Source organism: Hypanus sabinus, chromosome 9, assembly GCF_030144855.1.
Source record: "Hypanus sabinus isolate sHypSab1 chromosome 9, sHypSab1.hap1, whole genome shotgun sequence".
Classification (NCBI taxonomy): Eukaryota; Metazoa; Chordata; class Chondrichthyes; order Myliobatiformes; family Dasyatidae; genus Hypanus; species Hypanus sabinus.
In genome coordinates, this window is record NC_082714.1 from 86,901,840 (window position 1) to 86,920,638 (window position 18,799).

Sequence of the window (18,799 nt, forward strand, 5' to 3'; positions counted from 1 at the left end):
AAGCATGGCTGGTAATGGAGGGATATAGACTGTATGCATCACAGTTGGCATATAGACATTGTGAGCCAAAGGACCCATTCCTGCGCTGAACTATTCTAGATTGCAAATGTAGGAGATGAAAGGGAGGGGTCACTCGGGGCAGTGGGGAACACAGAACTAAGGTTAGAGCTCAATCCAAAAACCAGCTGCTGGAGGCACTCAGCAGCTGTTGACTGTACCTCTGCCTCCACAGCTGCTGCTCGACCTGTTGAGTTCTTCCAGCAGTTTGCTTGTGGCTGAAGAATTTCAGCAACTGCAGTCTCTGATCTCCTGAAATGGAGGAGTTCTATCTGGCCTGGTTTATTGGTCCCTATTCTATACAGCTGATGGCCTCTGTAAGAGCAGAGGAAAATGAAGCAAGCTGCTGCATTCATAAACAAGGAGAGATAAAATCCTGATAACAGGAGGGTCGCAAAAACTCAAAATTGTGTGATAGGGCAGTGTAGAAGGAGCATCACTGTGTGCCTGGCTCTGGAAGTGTGTGATGGCATAGTGTGGAGGGAATTTCATTCTGGGAGCACTTCTTTTACCTCAGGAACCTGGCTGGTGGAACGTCACTGTGCTTTCTGTTTGTGCTGTTGCAGGGAGGCAGATCGAGCAATCCTCACCGCCTGCCAAGAGAAAGGGGCCAACCAGGAAACCTTCAGCTTGGTGGCACAACGGCTGATCGGCAAGTCAGCCCAGGAGGTGAGGATAGGGGATTTCCTGAAGGCAGAGGATTCCAATATTCCCCCTGCAGCTGGTAAACATGTTCCCACCAGTTAATACTGCTGGGGAATCAAAAACATGAGGGTGTAGGTTTAAAGGGGAGAGAGGCAAGATTTAAGAGAGATGAGGGGCAAGGTGGAGGGGTTTATGGTACATTAGTGACATTAAAAGGCACTTGGACAGGTCTAGACTGGAGGGACATGGGGAAAATGGAACAGGTGGGTGGGTACCATGGGCAGCATGGGTAAACTGGGCTGAAGGGCATCTTTCACAACTGGTGTGCTGCTAGTTTTGTTTGATTCTATTAGGAGTTCTTTGAAGGTAACTTGTGGAGGAAGTAAAGAGAATGACCATCTCCATGATTCACACTGCTGGCCTGTGTTCAGCTGCCCGAGACTCCTCTCCTGCCCTTGCCAGAGGTAACCAACTGTAGCACCTACTTGTTTTCAGGTCTCACAGCGGTTCCGGGAGCTGATGCGTTTGTTCCACACCTCGGGCGACACCAGCACAGATGAGGAGGATGACACCCTGGCGAACAGTAACCCCGAGCAGCAAGCAGACTGGCTGATCTCAGACGAAGATCAGGACTGAGCTAGTGGCTCTGCATTGTTGTTTGGGAGGGTGGAGTTGATTTCCTGGACTGTTGGATGAAGCATATTTAATTCTCTTCTGTGCTGTTGTGTCCCTCCCGAAGATCTCCAATCCCACTAACCACCCAGACTGGTCGGTGTTGGAGAGGCTGAGCTGAGTAGGGTGGCAGAGGAATCCTAAGACTACAGCATTTCAGCTCCTGTGGATTGTCCTTCTCCCTGGAACTTCTCAAATCACAGTTTGCCCAGTCTGCAACCAAGTCGCGGTGCTGTCAGTGTTCCCAGGTAAAGGGAAAAAAATACGCACGTGAAGTCTGGGTTTCGATAGACTGTGGCAAGTGTAATGTTCAATCGGTTTAAGACTGCCTGTACTGAACAGTCTGGCACTGACTAGTGCAGATGCTGGAGAGGAAGGAGCCAGTTCCACCCTTGGTGGGTCTTGTTTGTTTATCACTGTCAGCCAAGTGTCTCCTGTAAATATGTATGTGAAGTGTATCCTTTGTATAATTTTAAGTTATAGTGACTGTACATACACCAAAAGTAGTAGGGCACAACTATGTAATTCAATAAATCTTTTTCCCTCTGTAGGGTTTCTGCTGTCAATGGTGTGCTGACTCTAGGTCAGGTTATACACAGAAAAACTCCCTCTGCAGGGAGCTGATACAGTGAATGATGCAGTCACCATGTGTTTATCTCACCAGGGGATACAGCCCTACAATAGTCTGTAGGGTAAAGAAGGTTAAGTTAAGTGAAACTCTCCCCAACAGCATGTGAAAACTGGAGGTGCGCGAGGGGACACTGCTCTGTCCAGTGTGCAGTTGTTGAGCAAGCCATTGTCCATGGTTGTTTAACATCAGCCCAAAAGGGTGTAACTTTATTACAGTTGTTTCATCGATAAATCAGCAGTAAATCCTGCAAAAATAGCTTCTTTGCTCAGACGCCACACAAGAGAAACAAGTACTCCTAACCTGCCATCTCTCATCTTTCTCTCTCCCCCACACCACCAGTGAGGCTGTGATCTTTCACAATCTTTCTCAGCAACCTTTAAACACCCAGAGTGGGGATCTCTGAATCCCTGCCACCAGTAACCACATGTGGGGATTCAATTCTGATACTCTGAACAATGCCCTCAATCACATGGTTCTAGTCCCCAGCTTGGGTCTGAAAGTGCCCACATCCATCGCACAAGCTCAAGCTCCCCAGTGAGCATACCGGGTGGGAAGAGGCACCATGCCACATCCCCCCACCACCACATGTAGGAGCACAGACACAGTCCTGGGTCACCGCTACTGCAAGTCTTTATTCCTCATCAGAGTCATCATCCAAATCGTCCAGCTCAAAGTTCAGTCTGTAGCACTGGGCCAGGGTCCTCAGCTCCTCGAGGGCCTCTCTGAAGTCATCCAGCTCTGTGCCTGCATTGAAGAAGGTGCTAAATCGCTGCAGGTTGAGGCGGCTGACTTCCTGGTACAGGGCGTGTAGGCCATGATAGGTGGTGGCTGTGCTCTGCAGTGCACTCAACACGGGGATGCTCTCCACAGCTGTGGACAGACAGAAGGATGTTCACCAAGGGTACCTCATCTGATAACCCCCACGATCTCTAGAGCAGCCCAAAGTAAATCCAACTCTCCCCACACGCAGCAGTCCGACGCCAGACTGGATCATTGCACTCACCATTTCTCGAAGAGAGACTACCTCCCACCAGCTGCCCCCATTTGTTGAAGGAGTCTGAGAAAATCTGTGGATACGGTGTAGTCACTTTACATGGGGTCTGAACAAGATGGACAGCTCTGGGGAGAGAGAGAGAGAACAGGGTCACCAGTCAACATCACACTGTACACCCTTGTATGCATCCCCAAAGGACAGAACCATTTCCCATTCTCTCTCCCTTTTCATCCACCAAGGACTACATATTCCCAAACCTGTTGCTGCTCACTTCCCAATTCACCAAACCTCTTCCCACTCACATTACAAAGTAATGAACCCACACCCCCACCCCCTTTCACTCAAACGTCAAAGTCAGCTGGATGGTGACATTTTATTGCCACTACCATCTTTGATCTTTTTGTGTCTGCTTCCTGTGTACAAAAGCGTTTGCCACTCACATACCTCACTGCAGCTGGGAAGTGGTGTTGCAGGAATGTATCAAGGACCTCCTCTCCTGTTGGACAGCTGTGTAAAATGGAGGGTCCTTTCACCCCCGGTGGAAGTTTACTGAGAGAAACAGATACAGGCAGATTCATGATGTGAACATTTCTTATGGTGTAATTTCTGGACAACTGTACTAACTAAATTTCAATCTTAACACTGATTAACACAGCCATGGAACCCCCAAAATGATGATATTCGGGAGGGGTGGGGGTTGCAATATTGATGCTGTATAACACCGGGGTACGGTACCGATGGGGATGGGTCTGTCACTGTACAACATCGGGGTACGGTACCAGTGGGGACGGGTCTGTCACTGTACAACATCGGGGTACGGTACCAGTGGGGACGGGTCTGTCACTGTACAACATCGGGGTACGGTACCGATGGGGATGGGTCTGTCACTGTACAACATCGGTGTATGGTACCAGTGGGGACGGGTCTGTCACTGTACAACATCGGGGTACGGTACCAGTGGGGACGGGTCTGTCACTGTACAACATCGGGGTACGGTACCGATGGGGATGGGTCTGTCACTGTACAACATCGGTGTATGGTACCAGTGGGGACGGGTCTGTCACTGTACAACATCGGGGTACGGTACCAGTGGGGACGGGTCTGTCACTGTACAACACCGGGGTACGGTACTGGTGGGGACGGGTCTGTCACTGTACAACACCGGGGTACGGTACTGGTGGGGACAGTCTGTCATTATAACACCGGGGTATGGAACCACCCTACATAACAGTACGGTCAGGCACAGTACCCGTGGGAACAAGTTGATCACTGTACGAGTGCAGAGCAACAGCTCAAGTACATACTGTGTGAGACTGGACAGCGAGTAGACTTTGTGCATCGTTGTCTCTGGCAGCTGAACTGACCGACGGTGGGTTGGCAGGTTTGGGTGAGGATGCCCGGAGGTACTGAGACCGAGTAGACTTTGTGCATTGTGGGTCGGCAGGTTTGGGCGAGGATGCCCGGAGGTACTGAGACCGAGTAGACTTTGTGCATTGTGGGTCGGCAGGTTTGGGCGAGGATGCCCAGAGGTACTGAGACCGAGTAGACTTTGTGCATTGTGGGTCGGCAGGTTTGGGCGAGGATGCCCGGAGGTACTGAGACCGAGTAGACTTTGTGCATTGTGGGTCGGCAGGTTTGGGCGAGGATGCCCGGAGGTACTGAGACCGAGTAGACTTTGTGCATCGTGGGTCGGCAGGTTTGGGTGAGGATGCCCGGAGGTACTGAGACCGAGTAGACTTTGTGCATCGTGGGTCGGCAGGTTTGGGCGAGGATGCCCGGAGGTACTGAGACCGAGTAGACTTTGTGCATTGTGGGTCGGCAGGTTTGGGTGAGGATGCCCGGAGGTACTGAGACCTAGTAGACTTTGTGCATTGTGGGTCGGCAGGTTTGGGCGAGGATGCCCGGAGGTACTGAGACCGAGTAGACTTTGTGCATTGTGGGTCGGCAGGTTTGGGCGAGGATGCCCGGAGGTACTGAGACCGAGTAGACTTTGTGCATTGTGGGTCGGCAGGTTTGGGCGAGGATGCCCGGAGGTACTGAGACCGAGTAGACTTTGTGCATCGTGGGTCAGCAGGTGCAGCCTGTGCAGAAGGTGACCCATACCCACCCAACTTGTTGCTCCCTGCTGACTCCTCGCAACACCACAGACTGGGCGAAGCATTGAGCGTTAACCTCGCCACAGGGGGTCAGTGGTGTCCACGGTGATGCGGCATGTTGTTCGGCCAAGACGTCCGGGAGAGTGTCGGTGCTCCGCATGGCGAAGGGGACAGCAGCAGACGCAGTGACCACCTGCCGGAGACAGACCCAGTTCAGTGCCAGGATGGAGGCTGCTTCCCAACAGCAATACCACAGAACATCCCAGTGAGACCATAATCAGGCAGGCAGCCATAGCTTGTTCCTTCCTGCGAAGGTTGGCGGGGTAAAGGTGGGGTCCTGGCTGTGACAGCAGGAACACAAGTTGATTCACTTATAGGTAAGTGGACCCCTATCTATTGGTGAAGAAGCATGGGACAAGGGATTGGGTCTGCACCTCCCTCTGGCGAGGCACCTACTGCATTCCAGTGCCTGGCTCAGATCACATCCACACTGACCCACTCACTGTGGTCTGTGAACCCTCCCCTCCTCTTCACATTCCCAACCTACTTCTCACTCCCTCTCACAATGGCCCCCGAATCCCACCTTCCGTATGAAGCCTCGGGGGTGTCTCACCTTCCTGCCGGAGACAGTAAGTGCGTTGGTCAGCTGCGTAAGCGACAGGGCGTTAGACTGTAGTCTGTACGGGATGCTCAGAGTCTCCAAGGCTGTAGCCAACAGCGCGCTGCTGTGATAACTGAGGGATGCCTGTTGGGAGAAAAGCAGAGGTGAGTGAAGACTTCCGGTCCAGCAGGATGGCCACGTTGTGTGTGAACTCCTCGGGAACTGGCTCGGACTCCAGCTGGGATGAGGGACCAAATCCGGTGCAGAAACAAATCCAGATCCTTGTTCCTGCTCCTCCGAATGTTGACTGCAAGTGTCTGATGGCATTCTGTGTTAGAGGGTGGGTTCCCTTAGACAGAAGGGCTGCTCGGCTACATACCGTAACAGGGCTTTGACAGTCTGCTGATCCCTAGCATGTGTGGAGAGCTGGCGCCACACTCCAGCACCTCTTACACCAGCCACGAGCTAGGCAAGTAACAATCTATCACACCATCACCCTCTAGCCTGTCCTTCGCTGCACCTACACACCCTGTCCAAAAGTGGCCCTCTCCATCACCACCACCCCCCCAATCATTACCCTTGTGCCCTGCTACACATCGCTGGTCACTGCCCATGCCCCTCCTGCCTGGAGATACTCACATCATAGACGACACGTGGGAAAAGGATTGGGGTCATCTGCTTGCGCCTCAGGAAGCTGCTGTCCAGCGACATGGGGCAGAAGGCAGAGCTGCGGCTGGACAGGTGCACGATACCCATGACGGAGTTGAGCAGACGGTACACAGTGGCCATGGAACCCTGCAGAACCAATCACAGCTAGTGTTCAGAGACCCCCAGGCATCGCAGAGTGCATGACCCCACCCCACAGTGAGCCTCCAGTAAAGGATACGAAGGCACCAGACCACTCAGCCCTTCAAACCTGCTATACAGGAACAGGCTGTAATGTAATCTCACTCTTTTTCCAATATCCCTTAATCATCCCTTGGTTAACTTAAACTGGATTTACCACAAGTTTAAGCCAACATCAACTGAGAGGGACAGTAGTCTAGCTATTAGTGTGATGCTTTACAGTGCCAACAGTTAAAAATGTAAGGAGCTTGTATGTTCTCCCTGTGACTGCGCGAGTTTCATCCGAGTGCTCCTGATTCCAAAGACACACACGATAGGGTTAGTAAGATGGCGCCAGCGAACAATGATTGCCCAAGTGACATTGAAGTGAATGCAGAGGGAGTCTGGCTACCCACTGGGACTGACAGTCAGCAGCTGGATCAGTGCACTCAGACCCGGGTCGGTGGTCACCCTTTACAGGACTGAGTTGGTGCGGTCACCCTCCTCGTATTCAGATAAAAATATGTTTCCAATATTCTGACATTTACGTGATTATGGGACTGTACTTTGTACAGGTTTCCTTCAGACTTTCAGTCTTTTCTTTCCTGTTGCCAAATGGCAGGCGGGTGACATGTTAATTTTTGTGTGTGGGTCAGCAAGGTTTAACTGGCCACTGTAAGTTACCCCTTATGTGTGGGTGAGAGGTAGAATCTGTGGGGAGAATAAGACAGGTAGAAGTAAGTGGGTGCTTGATAGGCTCAGGTGCAAAAGGGCAAACTCTAATCTGCCAGGTTTGCACAGATTGGAAAGGGGAGTGGTTGCAGTCCATTGCTTGGTTAGGGGACCCTGGTGGGTGGGGCAGTTACTAGTGCCTCTGCTCAGCCCTCCTCTCACCGTGTCCAAGTAGCTTGTGGGTGCAAAGCCACAGGTGAAAATGGCTTTCCCTCCATATTCATCGTGTAACAGCTCCACCACCTTGGTGGCAAGGCCAGCAAAGCCATCCTGCAGGTCACAAAGCACCTGGAAGCCCTGGTAACGAAACACACCATCCGTCAGTGACAAGCAACAGGATCCTAACCTGCACCGTTATGAACGGAGTTACACCTCCCTTCTGAAGCAATATCAGTCAAATAAGTTGAATAATTAGACCCATCCCCACCAGTACCGTACCCCAGTGTTACAGTGACAGACCCGTCCCCACCGGTACTGTACCCCAGTGTTATACAGTGACAGACCCGTCCCCACCGGTACCGTACCCCGGTGTTATACAGTGACAGACCCGTCCCTACCGGTACCGTACCCTGGTGTTATACAGCTAACAGAACTGTCCCCACTGGTATTGTACCCCGGTTTTACACAGTGATATTCTACCCCACCAATATTTTACCCAGGTGTTATACAGCGACCCACCTGTCCCCACCAGTACTGTGGCCAGTGTTATACAATATAAAACTGTCCACACCAATACAAAACCAGTAAGACTGAACAGATAGTGTCTTTTCACACTGGAAAAAAGAACACTGAGAAGTGATCTTATTGGAACATATCACCAAATTAACCTGGAAGCCTGATAATCTCTATACAATGTTTTTCTCTTTTAGTTAATGGAAGGGAGTAGTATCTCACTGCTTTTCCTCTGTTCTTATCCAAGCATTTGTTAGCAGGAATGGTTTCATCTGCCTTCTATCCCTCCTGCATGCACCCAGGTACCTGCAGGTAGTCACATTCCTCAATGTAAAAGTGGAGGCGGTCTTCAAAGTCATCTAAGAACACTGGATCACCAAGGAGCTTCTCACCAAACCCAAATGCTTCAAAGCGATTGGAAGTGCTGTGCATGTTACAGGAAAAACCGTGGTCAGCTTGGCACTCTGATGGATCAGGCTGTGTCTACTAGGGCGTATGCGCCTGTCACTCACCTGTCGTGGTTATACTGTTGGACGAGAGAGATGGTCTTTGGATGCAGGTGTACCCCAAGATAGTCTGACCAGACCCTCACACTGTTCTCCAAGCGCTGGGCACCCTGAGTCAGGTCGAAGGTTCTCTCAGACACAGACCCTGACAAAATAAACATGGTCAGAGTGGATATTGGGGCAAGGTGGAGAAGCGACCAATATCATAGGACAGGTGGCACTCACTTTCTGCTCCTTGGGCTGTTGTTGAGGTGACATTTTCACTGTGTGCCTCAGCCTGTGGAAAGACAACATAATATGAATGAAGAGGAATCTACCTTGTACAGAAGCACAGAAAATAGAAGCACCCTTTATCACAGTCTGGTAGGGCAATTCCAATGCAAGAGGCTGCAAAGTACGTCACAGGCACACCCCTCCTGTCACTGCTAGTCCACAGTTGGTGGGCTTTGGGCCACATATCTAACAGAGGATGTGCTGGCATTGGAGAAACTCCACAGGAGGTTCATGAGATTGATCCCAGGAATGATGGGGCTAATGCGTGATCAACATTTGATGGTTCTGGGCCTGTTCGCACTGGAATTTAGCGAATAGAGGGGAACCTCATTAAAACCTATGGAATATTGAAAGGCCTTGATGCAGTAGACATGGAGAGGATGTTTCCAATAGTCCAGAGATGAGGAGGAATTTCTTTAGCCAGAGGGTGGTTCATTGTCACAGATAACTCTGGAGGCTGTCATTGGTTATATTTAAAGCAGAGGTTGATAGGTTCTTGATGTGCAAAGATGACAAATGCTATGGGATGGGATTGAGAAGGAAACTATATCAGCCATGATTGAATGGCCAAACAAACTCGATGCACCAAATGACCCAATTCTGCTCCTGCGTCCTATGGTCTTTATTAGCAAGAATCCCCACCACTTGTTCCTGTACCGCACCGTACTTGGCAATACCCTTGATTTGACTGTACGATACCATTATGGCTGATCATCCAAATTCACTGCCATCCCTGTTTTTTCAAGTCCTGTATAACTCAGTTCAATACCCCGAACATATTTCACTCCTCTTCTACTACCTTCTGTGATAGAGATTTCCATAGGTTCACTGCTCTTTGGATGAAGAGATCTGACTTCTCTGAATTCCTGGGCCATGTATCCTTGTACCTTGACATGGGTGATCTCAGGAGCAGGTTGGGTGAGTTATACAGAGACTGCACTCTGAGCAGCTAACAGGGCCTCCGATGCTACCCCAAACCATGGATCAGGGAAGTGCAACCAGGGTTGTGCTGGAATAAAAGTGCCTCTTACTTCCTCTGACCACCGTGAGGTACAAGCTGACGGTGTAAGTGCCGGGGTGACCGAGGAGCTTCCTGCATGGCAAATGAACCATGAAGGTGGCTCTAACACACCCCTGTAATCGAGTGAGCAGCAATGCAGAACGAGAAGTCACTCCTCACGGCCCCAGGACCAGAGTTCGATCCCGACCTCCGGTGCATAGAGTTTGTGTGACTGTACAGCTTTCCTCTAGGATACACCAATTTCCTCCTCCATCCCAATCCATATGGGATGGTAGGTTAACTGCACCTTGTGTGTAGATGAATGCGAGAATCTGGGAGGAGTTGAGGGGTAGCATGGACTTTTTGGGCTAAAGGGCCTGTTTTTTAAATATAGGGTATGACTATTCCACACTTGACTGCAAGCTATGCAACAAACTGCTCCAAGAATGGATGTGCCAGTTGTACTGTACTGGCTAACAACCAAGTTGCAACCATGGTAGTTCAGCGGTTAGTTTAACACTGTTATATCCCAAATCCTTGAAGTTGTTGTAGCTGGAGGTGGTAATGGGACCTTCTCCCACTATCTATTAACTGCTCCCAGTGACGTGCGCTTCAAACAGCCTCTGACAACCAAGTCCATCCGGCTTCTGGCCCTTTCCACGTGGCTTAGCTACTGAGCCTGGCAGAACCGTTTCTAGAGGGGTGAACGTGGGCTACTGGCGCTTTAAAACCAGTCGCTTCAGGTAGATGGGGCTTGTCAGCCGTGGCTGACAGCTCATTGGGAGGAGGAAAACTCTGATCTCAAACCTTCGCTGCCTTGCAGCTATACCCACTCATGGGGAAGGCTTCAGGAGTAAACCCCGAGGAGAAATCTAGAGTTGGAGTCCCTAAGGCAGAATTACATTGAGTTCAACACTGACTGGCAACTCCTGCGACATTTCTGGTGCAAACTGTCAGCCTCTGCCGTTCCTTTGGGTTCATCAGATGTGTGGAGAGCGGAGCTTGCTACACGGCCAACAGCTCACTCTCTATATTGTACTGCCCAGGCTCGTGTATCTAGTCATCTAGGATGCAACATCCATGGTCAGCTCTGTCCAACAGAGGCCTCAGCAGCAGCATTTATTGTGAGTCTAATTCCAGCAGCCGTCTATACGTTCTCCCAGTGGGTTTCCTCTAGGTGCTCTGGTTTCTAACTACACACCGGGCAGCACAGGCTTGTTGGGCTGGAAGGGGCTGTGCCCACTCTGGATCTCTGAATAAAAATAAACTCTGGTCGATGGACTCACTGGGCTCACGGTGCCACCTGATGGCCAAACAGTGAAAAACAAGACACTTACACCCAGCCTGTTGAGTTGCTGCAGAAACTGGTTCTTTGTCACTGGATCCTCTTTGTGCACAGTCAGCCTCCCGTTCCTGGATTAAAAGGGGAAAATAGAACAGGGCAAATGATTTTTTTTTACTGCAACACCACACAGTCCTCCTCAGAGGCTGCACAAAGGTCCTCCACTGATAGGTCTTGGGGCTGAGATAGCGGGATAAGAGGTGTTGTTCAGCTGCTGAAGTGCTGGCCCTCACAGCTCTCCCTCCCAGTCGGTCATGACACCCCCGTTCCCTCAGAGCCAACAACAGTATGATCACAGACAAGGGACAATTACTTTCAAACATGGGGTGCTCACTGGATTCCCACTTGCAAGTAACAGCTTAGCCTCCCAACAGGAGGCGCACTCAGGTGTACAGATAAAAGCTTACCAATGATCCAAATGGAGTCACCTCTTCCCGTACATAACCTGCCCCTCACCCTGAACATAACATTCTCAAACATCCCATCAATCTAAACAAGATTTATCACATGTACATTTACAACCAACACAGTACGAGGATGTGCTGGGGTCAGTCCACAAGCGTCGCCACACTTCCAGCCCCAACAGGTTCAGATTTTCCAATCCTATCCCGTACACCTTTAGGAAAATGAAGCACCTCGAGAAAGCCCACGCAGTCACAGGGAAAACTTACAAACCTGAGACAGCAGCAGGAGATGACCCCGATCTTACGATTGCCGGCGCTATAAAACAACACCGTCCCCAATCCGTGTGAAGGTGACGTGATGCATACTGATACCTCTCTTTGACCCTATAATGGGAGACCGTTAATGACTGTCCTGAGCCGGCCCACAGAACATTCACCCAAAGCAAAATTCTGCTCTGAATGTCCCAAGAATGGCTGTAGGAGGAGGAGGTTGGACATGGAGCCAGCAATCCCATCCTGTAAAGATCTAGAGCTACAGAAACTCCCGAGACCTGGGAGAGGAAGGATCTTTGAAGATGGTTTATAGCTGGGACAACTTGAAAGACTGGCCCAGGGCAGAGGACTTTAGTGGCCTATGCCCCAAAAGGGAAGATGTATTTAAGCAACCTGGGCCTGTAGAGCAAACCCAGGGCTCCAGCAGGGCCAACAGGCTCCAATCCTTACCATGCTAGTGCAGGCATGACCTGGCTGACTCCATACAGATCTCCTTCCTGCTTCAAGCTGCTCAGACTCCCTGTAACACACAAGGCAAGGCCGTTAGCCTCCACCCAGTAGGCCATCAGCTGCACCACTAGGATCTGGATGGTGGAGCCCTGAAGGACAAAGCTGTTGACGCGAGAACCGGAAAAAAAGAAATGAGACACTCAGCAGGTCAGGTAGCATCCGTAGAGAGAGAGGCTGCGGTTTGTGCTGCTGTCAAAACGAAGGGCCTTCCAAACTAAATTGTGAAGTTTCTCTTTCCACGGATACTGTTCAATGTTTCCATATAGCCTGCCTGATATAGTCCTCCCAAACCAAAATACAAACAGTACAGTCCTTGTATATGCTTTCACATCAGGGACTCTGTGACATTGAGAAGCACATGCATGAAGACAGAGTCACAACTGTCATGATGGAAGTCGAGGGAACATAAACCAGTCCTCATTGAGGGGCCAGCATCGAAAAGGGTGAGCAATTCCCCCATCTCTTGAGATTCTATCCTGATGCAAATCACAAAGAAGGCATAACAGTGGGTATATTTCATTCCAAGTTTGAGGAGTTGGGTATGTTACCAAATTTCTACAGATGTACTGTGGAGAGCAATCTGGCTGGTGTGTTGGATCCAATGCATGGGATCCGGAAGTTACAAACTCAGCAAGCTCCACCATGGGCCTCCCCAACATTAAAGACATATGCAAATGGCGATGCCTCAAGAAGGCTGTATCCTTCATGAAGGACCCTACCTAGGACATGCACCCTTCTCATTACTACCATCAGGGAGGAGGCACAGGAGCCTAAAAACATGCACTCAACCTTTTAGGATCGACTTCTTCCCCTCTGCCATCAGATTTCTGAAAAATGTGTGAATCCGTGAACCCTACCTCACTATTCAGCTCTTTCTGCACTATTTACTTAATTTTATTTTTTTAAATGTCTTGCACTGTGCTGCTGCTGCACAAGTTGCCCGACACACGTCAGTAATTATAAACCTGACTCTGAACACGTAGTTCAAACATGGTTATCACTGCAGAGCTCAATCCCCAACTAGAATGTCAGGATGTATATTGTAAACATTTCTCTGACATTAAATGTACCTATTGCTTTACCTGTAGAGGTGGACGATAATCAATTCAGGGAATGGGACAAATGGATCTCCCGTTTTATCTGGCAAGGAAAGAAACCTAGAATTCGATTTAACACCTTACAGTTAGGGAAGGAAGAAGGAGGTATGGCACATCCTTGCTCGAGAAATTATTTTTTTGCTTCACAGATAGTCCCTCTGTTATACTGGTGTAACAAGGAATATAAGGCTAGATGGAAGGAAATAGAATTTGGATTGATTGACAGTTTCCCTCTGCAGGCCTCAATAGCAGACAAAGGATTGATAGCCCAATTGGAAAAGTCTAAAAACAGCTGGATAAATTTTACATTAAAAGTATGGCAGAAGGTGGCTAATTCACGTGGAATTAATAACATGCTAAAACTTTTTAGATGGTGTACATATGATACCGAATTTCTTCCCAACAGAGTAGATAAAAGATTTGAACTATGGATAAAGAAAGGTCTTACAACCTATCTCTCATTTACACAGAAAAGAGTATTACAAAGTTTCCAATCCTTACAGGACAAACATGGCCTAGAACATAATGACTTTTTTAGGTACCTTCAAATACGACATTATGTTAATGTACCTATTGAACTTTGTGACTGAGTCAGGGAATCATCGTCGTGTTGGTAAACACTACAGAAAAGCATGCCAGGAGCACCAGCAGGCGTATCTAAACAGAGGCACCAAACTGCCTCAGTGTTCACTGTGTAGGTGTTCTGATACAATCAATGGATCCAACGCAGGAGAACAAAGAAAGCTGTTTCAACAATCTCCCTGTCCTCAGCAATGACTGGGCGATATACAAGTGCCAAAGGCAGCAATGGAAACGTCTCTGTGGAGTTGTCCTTATCATCTCAGAGCCAGTGATCACACTGTGACAAAGACTGAATGCACTGGTCAGACGACTGCAGTACAATACTGCCCCATTACAGGAAAGGCTGCCTGGATTAGAATGCATGAGCTATAACAAATTTGACTTGTTTTCTCTGGAGCAGCAAGAACTGAGGGGAGACCAGGTATAAGATTATGAGAGGCACAGATAAGAGTGGACTGCTGAAATCTTTCTCCCCAGGGGCAGAATGTCAGATGCTAAACGGTGTGTGCCTAAGGTGACAGAGAGGCAAGTTGAAAGGGTTTTATTTATACAGAGTGGTGGGTGCTTGAACAGGCTGCTATGGGTGGTAGTGGAGGCAAATGTGACAGAGGCATTTAAGAGGCTCTAAGATACGTGGATGTGCCGGGAATGGAGCGATATGAGCACTGTGTAGGCAGAGGGATTTCGTTTTGTCAGGTGCTTAATGATTTCAGCAGAATGTTGTGGGCCAAAGGGCCTTTTCCTGTGCTGTATTATTTTCTGTGATGTCAACAGGCAGTCACCAATAAGCTTGTAGTGAAGGCCATTACGACTGCTCAGGGTTCCACTTAATTTGCACAACTTAGATACACAAACCAGTTCCTCAAGAGAATTTGGTAGGAGTGTGAGAAAATTTGTCATATTACCAAAGTTTCTTACAAAGTGCTACAGATGTACGGTTTATCACCATCTGATATGGAGACACCAATCCACAGAATCAAGACTCCAGAATTTTGTAGACACAGCTAGCTCCATCACAGGAACAACACTACCCCCCCCACCTTTCTCATCTGCCAGTGAGTACTCCTTTCACCCCCCCCCCCAACTTCTTGCCCCTTCCCTTCTAGTCTTGATCTCTGATCACAACTGGTGGAATCTCACCCTTCCTCAGTATCTCGCAGCATATATCTTCACCCTTGAACACCCAGTCTTCTGGATATACAGCCAGAAAAATGATAGTTCAGTGTATCTGACATTATAATGACTGAGTAACACACACAAAATGCAAGAAGAACTCAGCAGGTCGGGCAGTATCTATGGAAAGGAATAAAAAGTCAACATTTTTGGCAGAGACTCTTCATCAGGACTGTCTTGATGATGGATTTCAGCACAAAGGGTCTCAATCCAAAACGTTTGACTCTTTATTCTTCTCTATGGATGCTGCCTGACCTGCAGAGTTCTTCCTGTATTTTGTGTGCACTACCCTGGACTTTATAGAATTTTGTGTGGTCATGGGCACAACTCTCCCCATCATCGATGACATCTTCAGAATCCCTTCTGCTTAGCCGTCATAAGAACTCTGCTTTTGTTACTACCATATTGGGAGGAGGTACAGGAGCTTGAAGACCCACAATCACTGATTCAGAAGCAGTTTCTTCCCCGCTGCCATCAGATTTCTGAACCCATAAACACTATTATTTTTCTTTGCACTGTTTATGTTTGCAGTTTTTAGCTAATTTTTCAACTGCACTGCTGCAAAACAAGATTAGTGTCATATAAATCAGGGTTAAAATTAATCTCAAAGATATTACCACTCCTTACTGCCAGTATTGTAGATGTCACTAGTGACCAGAAACAAATATAACAGCAGCCCAGAGGCTGTGTCATTAACTGAGGTATTTGCTTCTCTGCAGGCTTCGAGATGGGGCATCTTAGGCTGCCCTGATCAGAGGGCTGTACTCGGAAAGTTCAATGCTCACTCCATTGGCACTCTGTCTGGGAGATCTGTCTCAGATGGGAGTTAAGCAGAAATGGATTGCTGGCGTACCTTTGAGGTCCACGAGAATGAGGCGAGGAGTGTAGGTGGGTTGGCCTCGCAGTGTCTGCCCCTCACGGAAAAGGGCATTGTTGTTGATCTCGGAGTATGTGTCACTGCGATCTGAATCATAGCACAAGGCAGCATCCTTGATGGAGACAGAATTATCGGTCACACAGTTGGACTCTTGATAGGGTCAGCGTGTCGTTTATCAATGTAAAGACCACGACTAATTCACTTTCTCAATCCATCCCAGCTTGTGCTCCTCTCTCCTCCAATACCCACTTCTTTCTCTTTACTCTTCCTGTGGCTCAGTCCTACTCCACTTCAGGTACAGGAGACACCTTCTTTGAGCCTCCATCAAGTCTTGGAGCCCCACCCTCGGACCCTCCACCACCGCCTCCTCCTCCAAACCCCACCCCAGCGAATTCTGGTCTTTCCGCCTCCCCCTCAGCCCTAGTCTCATCTCTCCAACAGCCCTTCCACACTACCCGCCCTGATTTAGGTTGTTCTTCCACCTCACTCCTTCAAATGTCCTATTTCCTCCCTCTCCTCATTCCCACGAGTTGGCTGCGATCCCTCATTGCCCACAACTCCTTAAGGCTTGGTCACCTCCTCACCACCCTGATGCCCTCCCCTAATCCTACCAACTCACCTGATGCTCGACCCTTTCCTCTCCTCCTAACACTATCTATCCTCTCTGAGCTCACCCTCGCCCTGACGCTTGGCCCTTCTCGACCCACCCGACCCCCGATGGGAGGGCAAATCTCCATGGTAACGGCCCCTGTCCGGGAGCTGCTACTCACTTGGATGTTCCACCAGTGGGTGCCCACGAAGTTGGTGTAGTGGCCGAGCTGCAGCGTCAGCACCTCCCGGCCCACACCACCCATCAGCGGCGTCCGAGGCGACGCTAAACTGTGCTGCGATCCAGGCCGCCGACCGCTAACCCCTCGCAAACGTCCGCCCCTCTATTCCCATTGGCTTACTCGAGCGTCACTCACACCCAACATTCATGACGGATTGGATGTTTTTCTATCACGTGCCGCAACACCAGCCAGCCGCGCATAACTGCACGCCTCGGCTCCTCTATTGGCTGTCATGCTCGTCACTCATTGACACCGCTCGCGGCCGATTGGATGTGAGATTATCACGTGCCCTAAAGCCCCGCCTATTCCCGCAGGCGCGAACACATGCGCTTCAGGATCTCCGATGGGCTGTACTGAGAGAAAGGAAGGTTAAAGGTCCACTGTGTCACATCAATTGACATCCGGGCTATAAAACGGAGAAGCAAAGTTCCTGTTCCCGCAGTCGTAATGCGCAAATAGCCATTCTAAGTAAATTTATTATCAAAATACGTTTCTTTCGCCATATACTACCCTGAGATTAATTTACTTGCAAGCATTCACAGAACAAAGCATCACAACGGAATCAATGAAAAACAGACGGACAAACAAGGGTGCAAAAGAATACAATCAATCCAGATAGAAAAATAATTAATTAATACTGAGAACATCAGTTGTAGTGTGTCATCAGGAGGGTCAACACATTGTGTGACAAGAACTCAGCAGTACAGGAGACATCTGTGGAGGAAAATGAACAGCCAACATTTTGGGTCAAGTCTATCCATGCCTCTCCTTCACAGATGCCGCCTGACCCAGTGCATGTCTTCAGCATCTTGTGTGTTGCTCCAGATTCAAGCATCTGCAGATTCCTGCATATGGATTTTTCAAACGTATGCTCTTGAAACCCATTCCATCTTTCATTAAGATTGAAGACAATCCTCCTCATTTTTACCTACCCGATTCTTGTTGACTTGCCTCCATCTACAGCATTGTTAATCTACAGCAGAGCTTATTACCCAAAACATGGACAGGTTCTTCCCACAGATACTACCTAACAAGCTCAGTATATACAACAAATTCAGCTTCACTAAAGACTTGGTGACCTGGGGAGTGGACACTGTGGTCTGCATGGAATTGTTGAGCCAAAGCTATTGCATCTGTGACAGAAAATCCAGGGCCCCCTTGGCTGATGAGTTTCAGATATATTTAAACTGGCTGAAAAAAATCTCTCACACACCAGACTACAAATTCAGAGACACTCCAGTCAGTGAAGACAATTAACACAGCTCAATTATCTTCTCCCATTTTTGTTTCAAATTCATCATCAGAGTAGATTGGTAACAACACCTTCTTGCTAACTATCAACACAGGATACCTACTCTCTACCCAAGACTGTGTGGTGCAGGACAACCCAAACTCCATCTATAAACTTACCAATAACACAACTAAGATGGCGATGAGGAGGCATACAGGAGTGATTATAGTTGACTGGAACCACCTCAAAGTCAACATCAGTAAGACGACATAATTGATTGTGAACCTTACAAAAGGAAAGTCAAGGAACACACACCAGTCCTCATCAGCAGTGGAAAGAGTGAGCAATTTCAAGTTACTGGGTTTCAACATCTCTGAAGATCTGCGCAAAAGCCTTAGGCACAGATACATACAGGCAGGGTGTCTAAGACTGTATTTGTCAACGTGGAGCAGAGAGCGGGTTTGTAAATCTGGTTGGAACAAACAATGTTTGGAATGGTGAAGGTGGAGCACTGCAGAAGAGGTGTGGGACAGTTGGCAGAGGAGTGCTGGGGTGGAGATTGGCACCAGGCAAGGTCATTTGATTCCAAGCAATTGGTTTATTGATCATTACAGAACATCTCTCTGTTGCTTCCTGCTCCGTCCTCTCTACCACCTTTTCCCAACCATGATTCTCCTCTCCCTCCCCCCTTCCCACTCTCAGTCCACAATAGAGACCCATATCAGAATCAGGTTTATTATCACTCACGCATCATCAAATTGTTATTTTTTGGAGCA

The 18,799-nt window shown here is 48.9% G+C and overlaps 2 protein-coding genes across 7 annotated transcripts in view; one reads left to right on the top strand and one right to left on the bottom strand.

The window, feature by feature from the left end:
• LOC132399562 (GON-4-like protein) overlaps window positions 1-1,922 on the top strand; it is a 122,102-nt gene extending 120,180 nt beyond the window's left edge. For all 6 annotated transcript variants that reach the window (XM_059980057.1, XM_059980059.1, XM_059980061.1 and 3 more), the window contains 2 exons: window positions 624-726; window positions 1,198-1,922. In XM_059980057.1, coding sequence (XP_059836040.1) covers window positions 624-726; window positions 1,198-1,338 — 244 coding nt within the window. In that variant the 3' untranslated portion in view covers window positions 1,339-1,922. The remainder of the gene's footprint in view (window positions 1-623; window positions 727-1,197) is intronic.
• A 688-nt stretch (window positions 1,923-2,610) lies between these two features.
• Window positions 2,611-16,896, bottom strand: msto1 (misato mitochondrial distribution and morphology regulator 1). The gene is made up of 14 exons (XM_059980064.1): window positions 16,733-16,896; window positions 15,939-16,074; window positions 12,174-12,243; window positions 11,042-11,117; window positions 8,657-8,708; window positions 8,438-8,576; window positions 8,232-8,349; window positions 7,416-7,550; window positions 6,336-6,491; window positions 5,709-5,840; window positions 5,107-5,288; window positions 3,444-3,548; window positions 3,009-3,124; window positions 2,611-2,875 (listed from the first exon to the last, which is right to left on the bottom strand). The coding sequence occupies exons 1-14, from the start codon at window positions 16,814-16,816 to the stop codon at window positions 2,637-2,639; spliced, it is 1,740 nt and encodes a 579-aa protein (XP_059836047.1). The 5' UTR covers window positions 16,817-16,896; the 3' UTR covers window positions 2,611-2,636.
• Window positions 16,897-18,799: the final 1,903 nt, after the last annotated feature.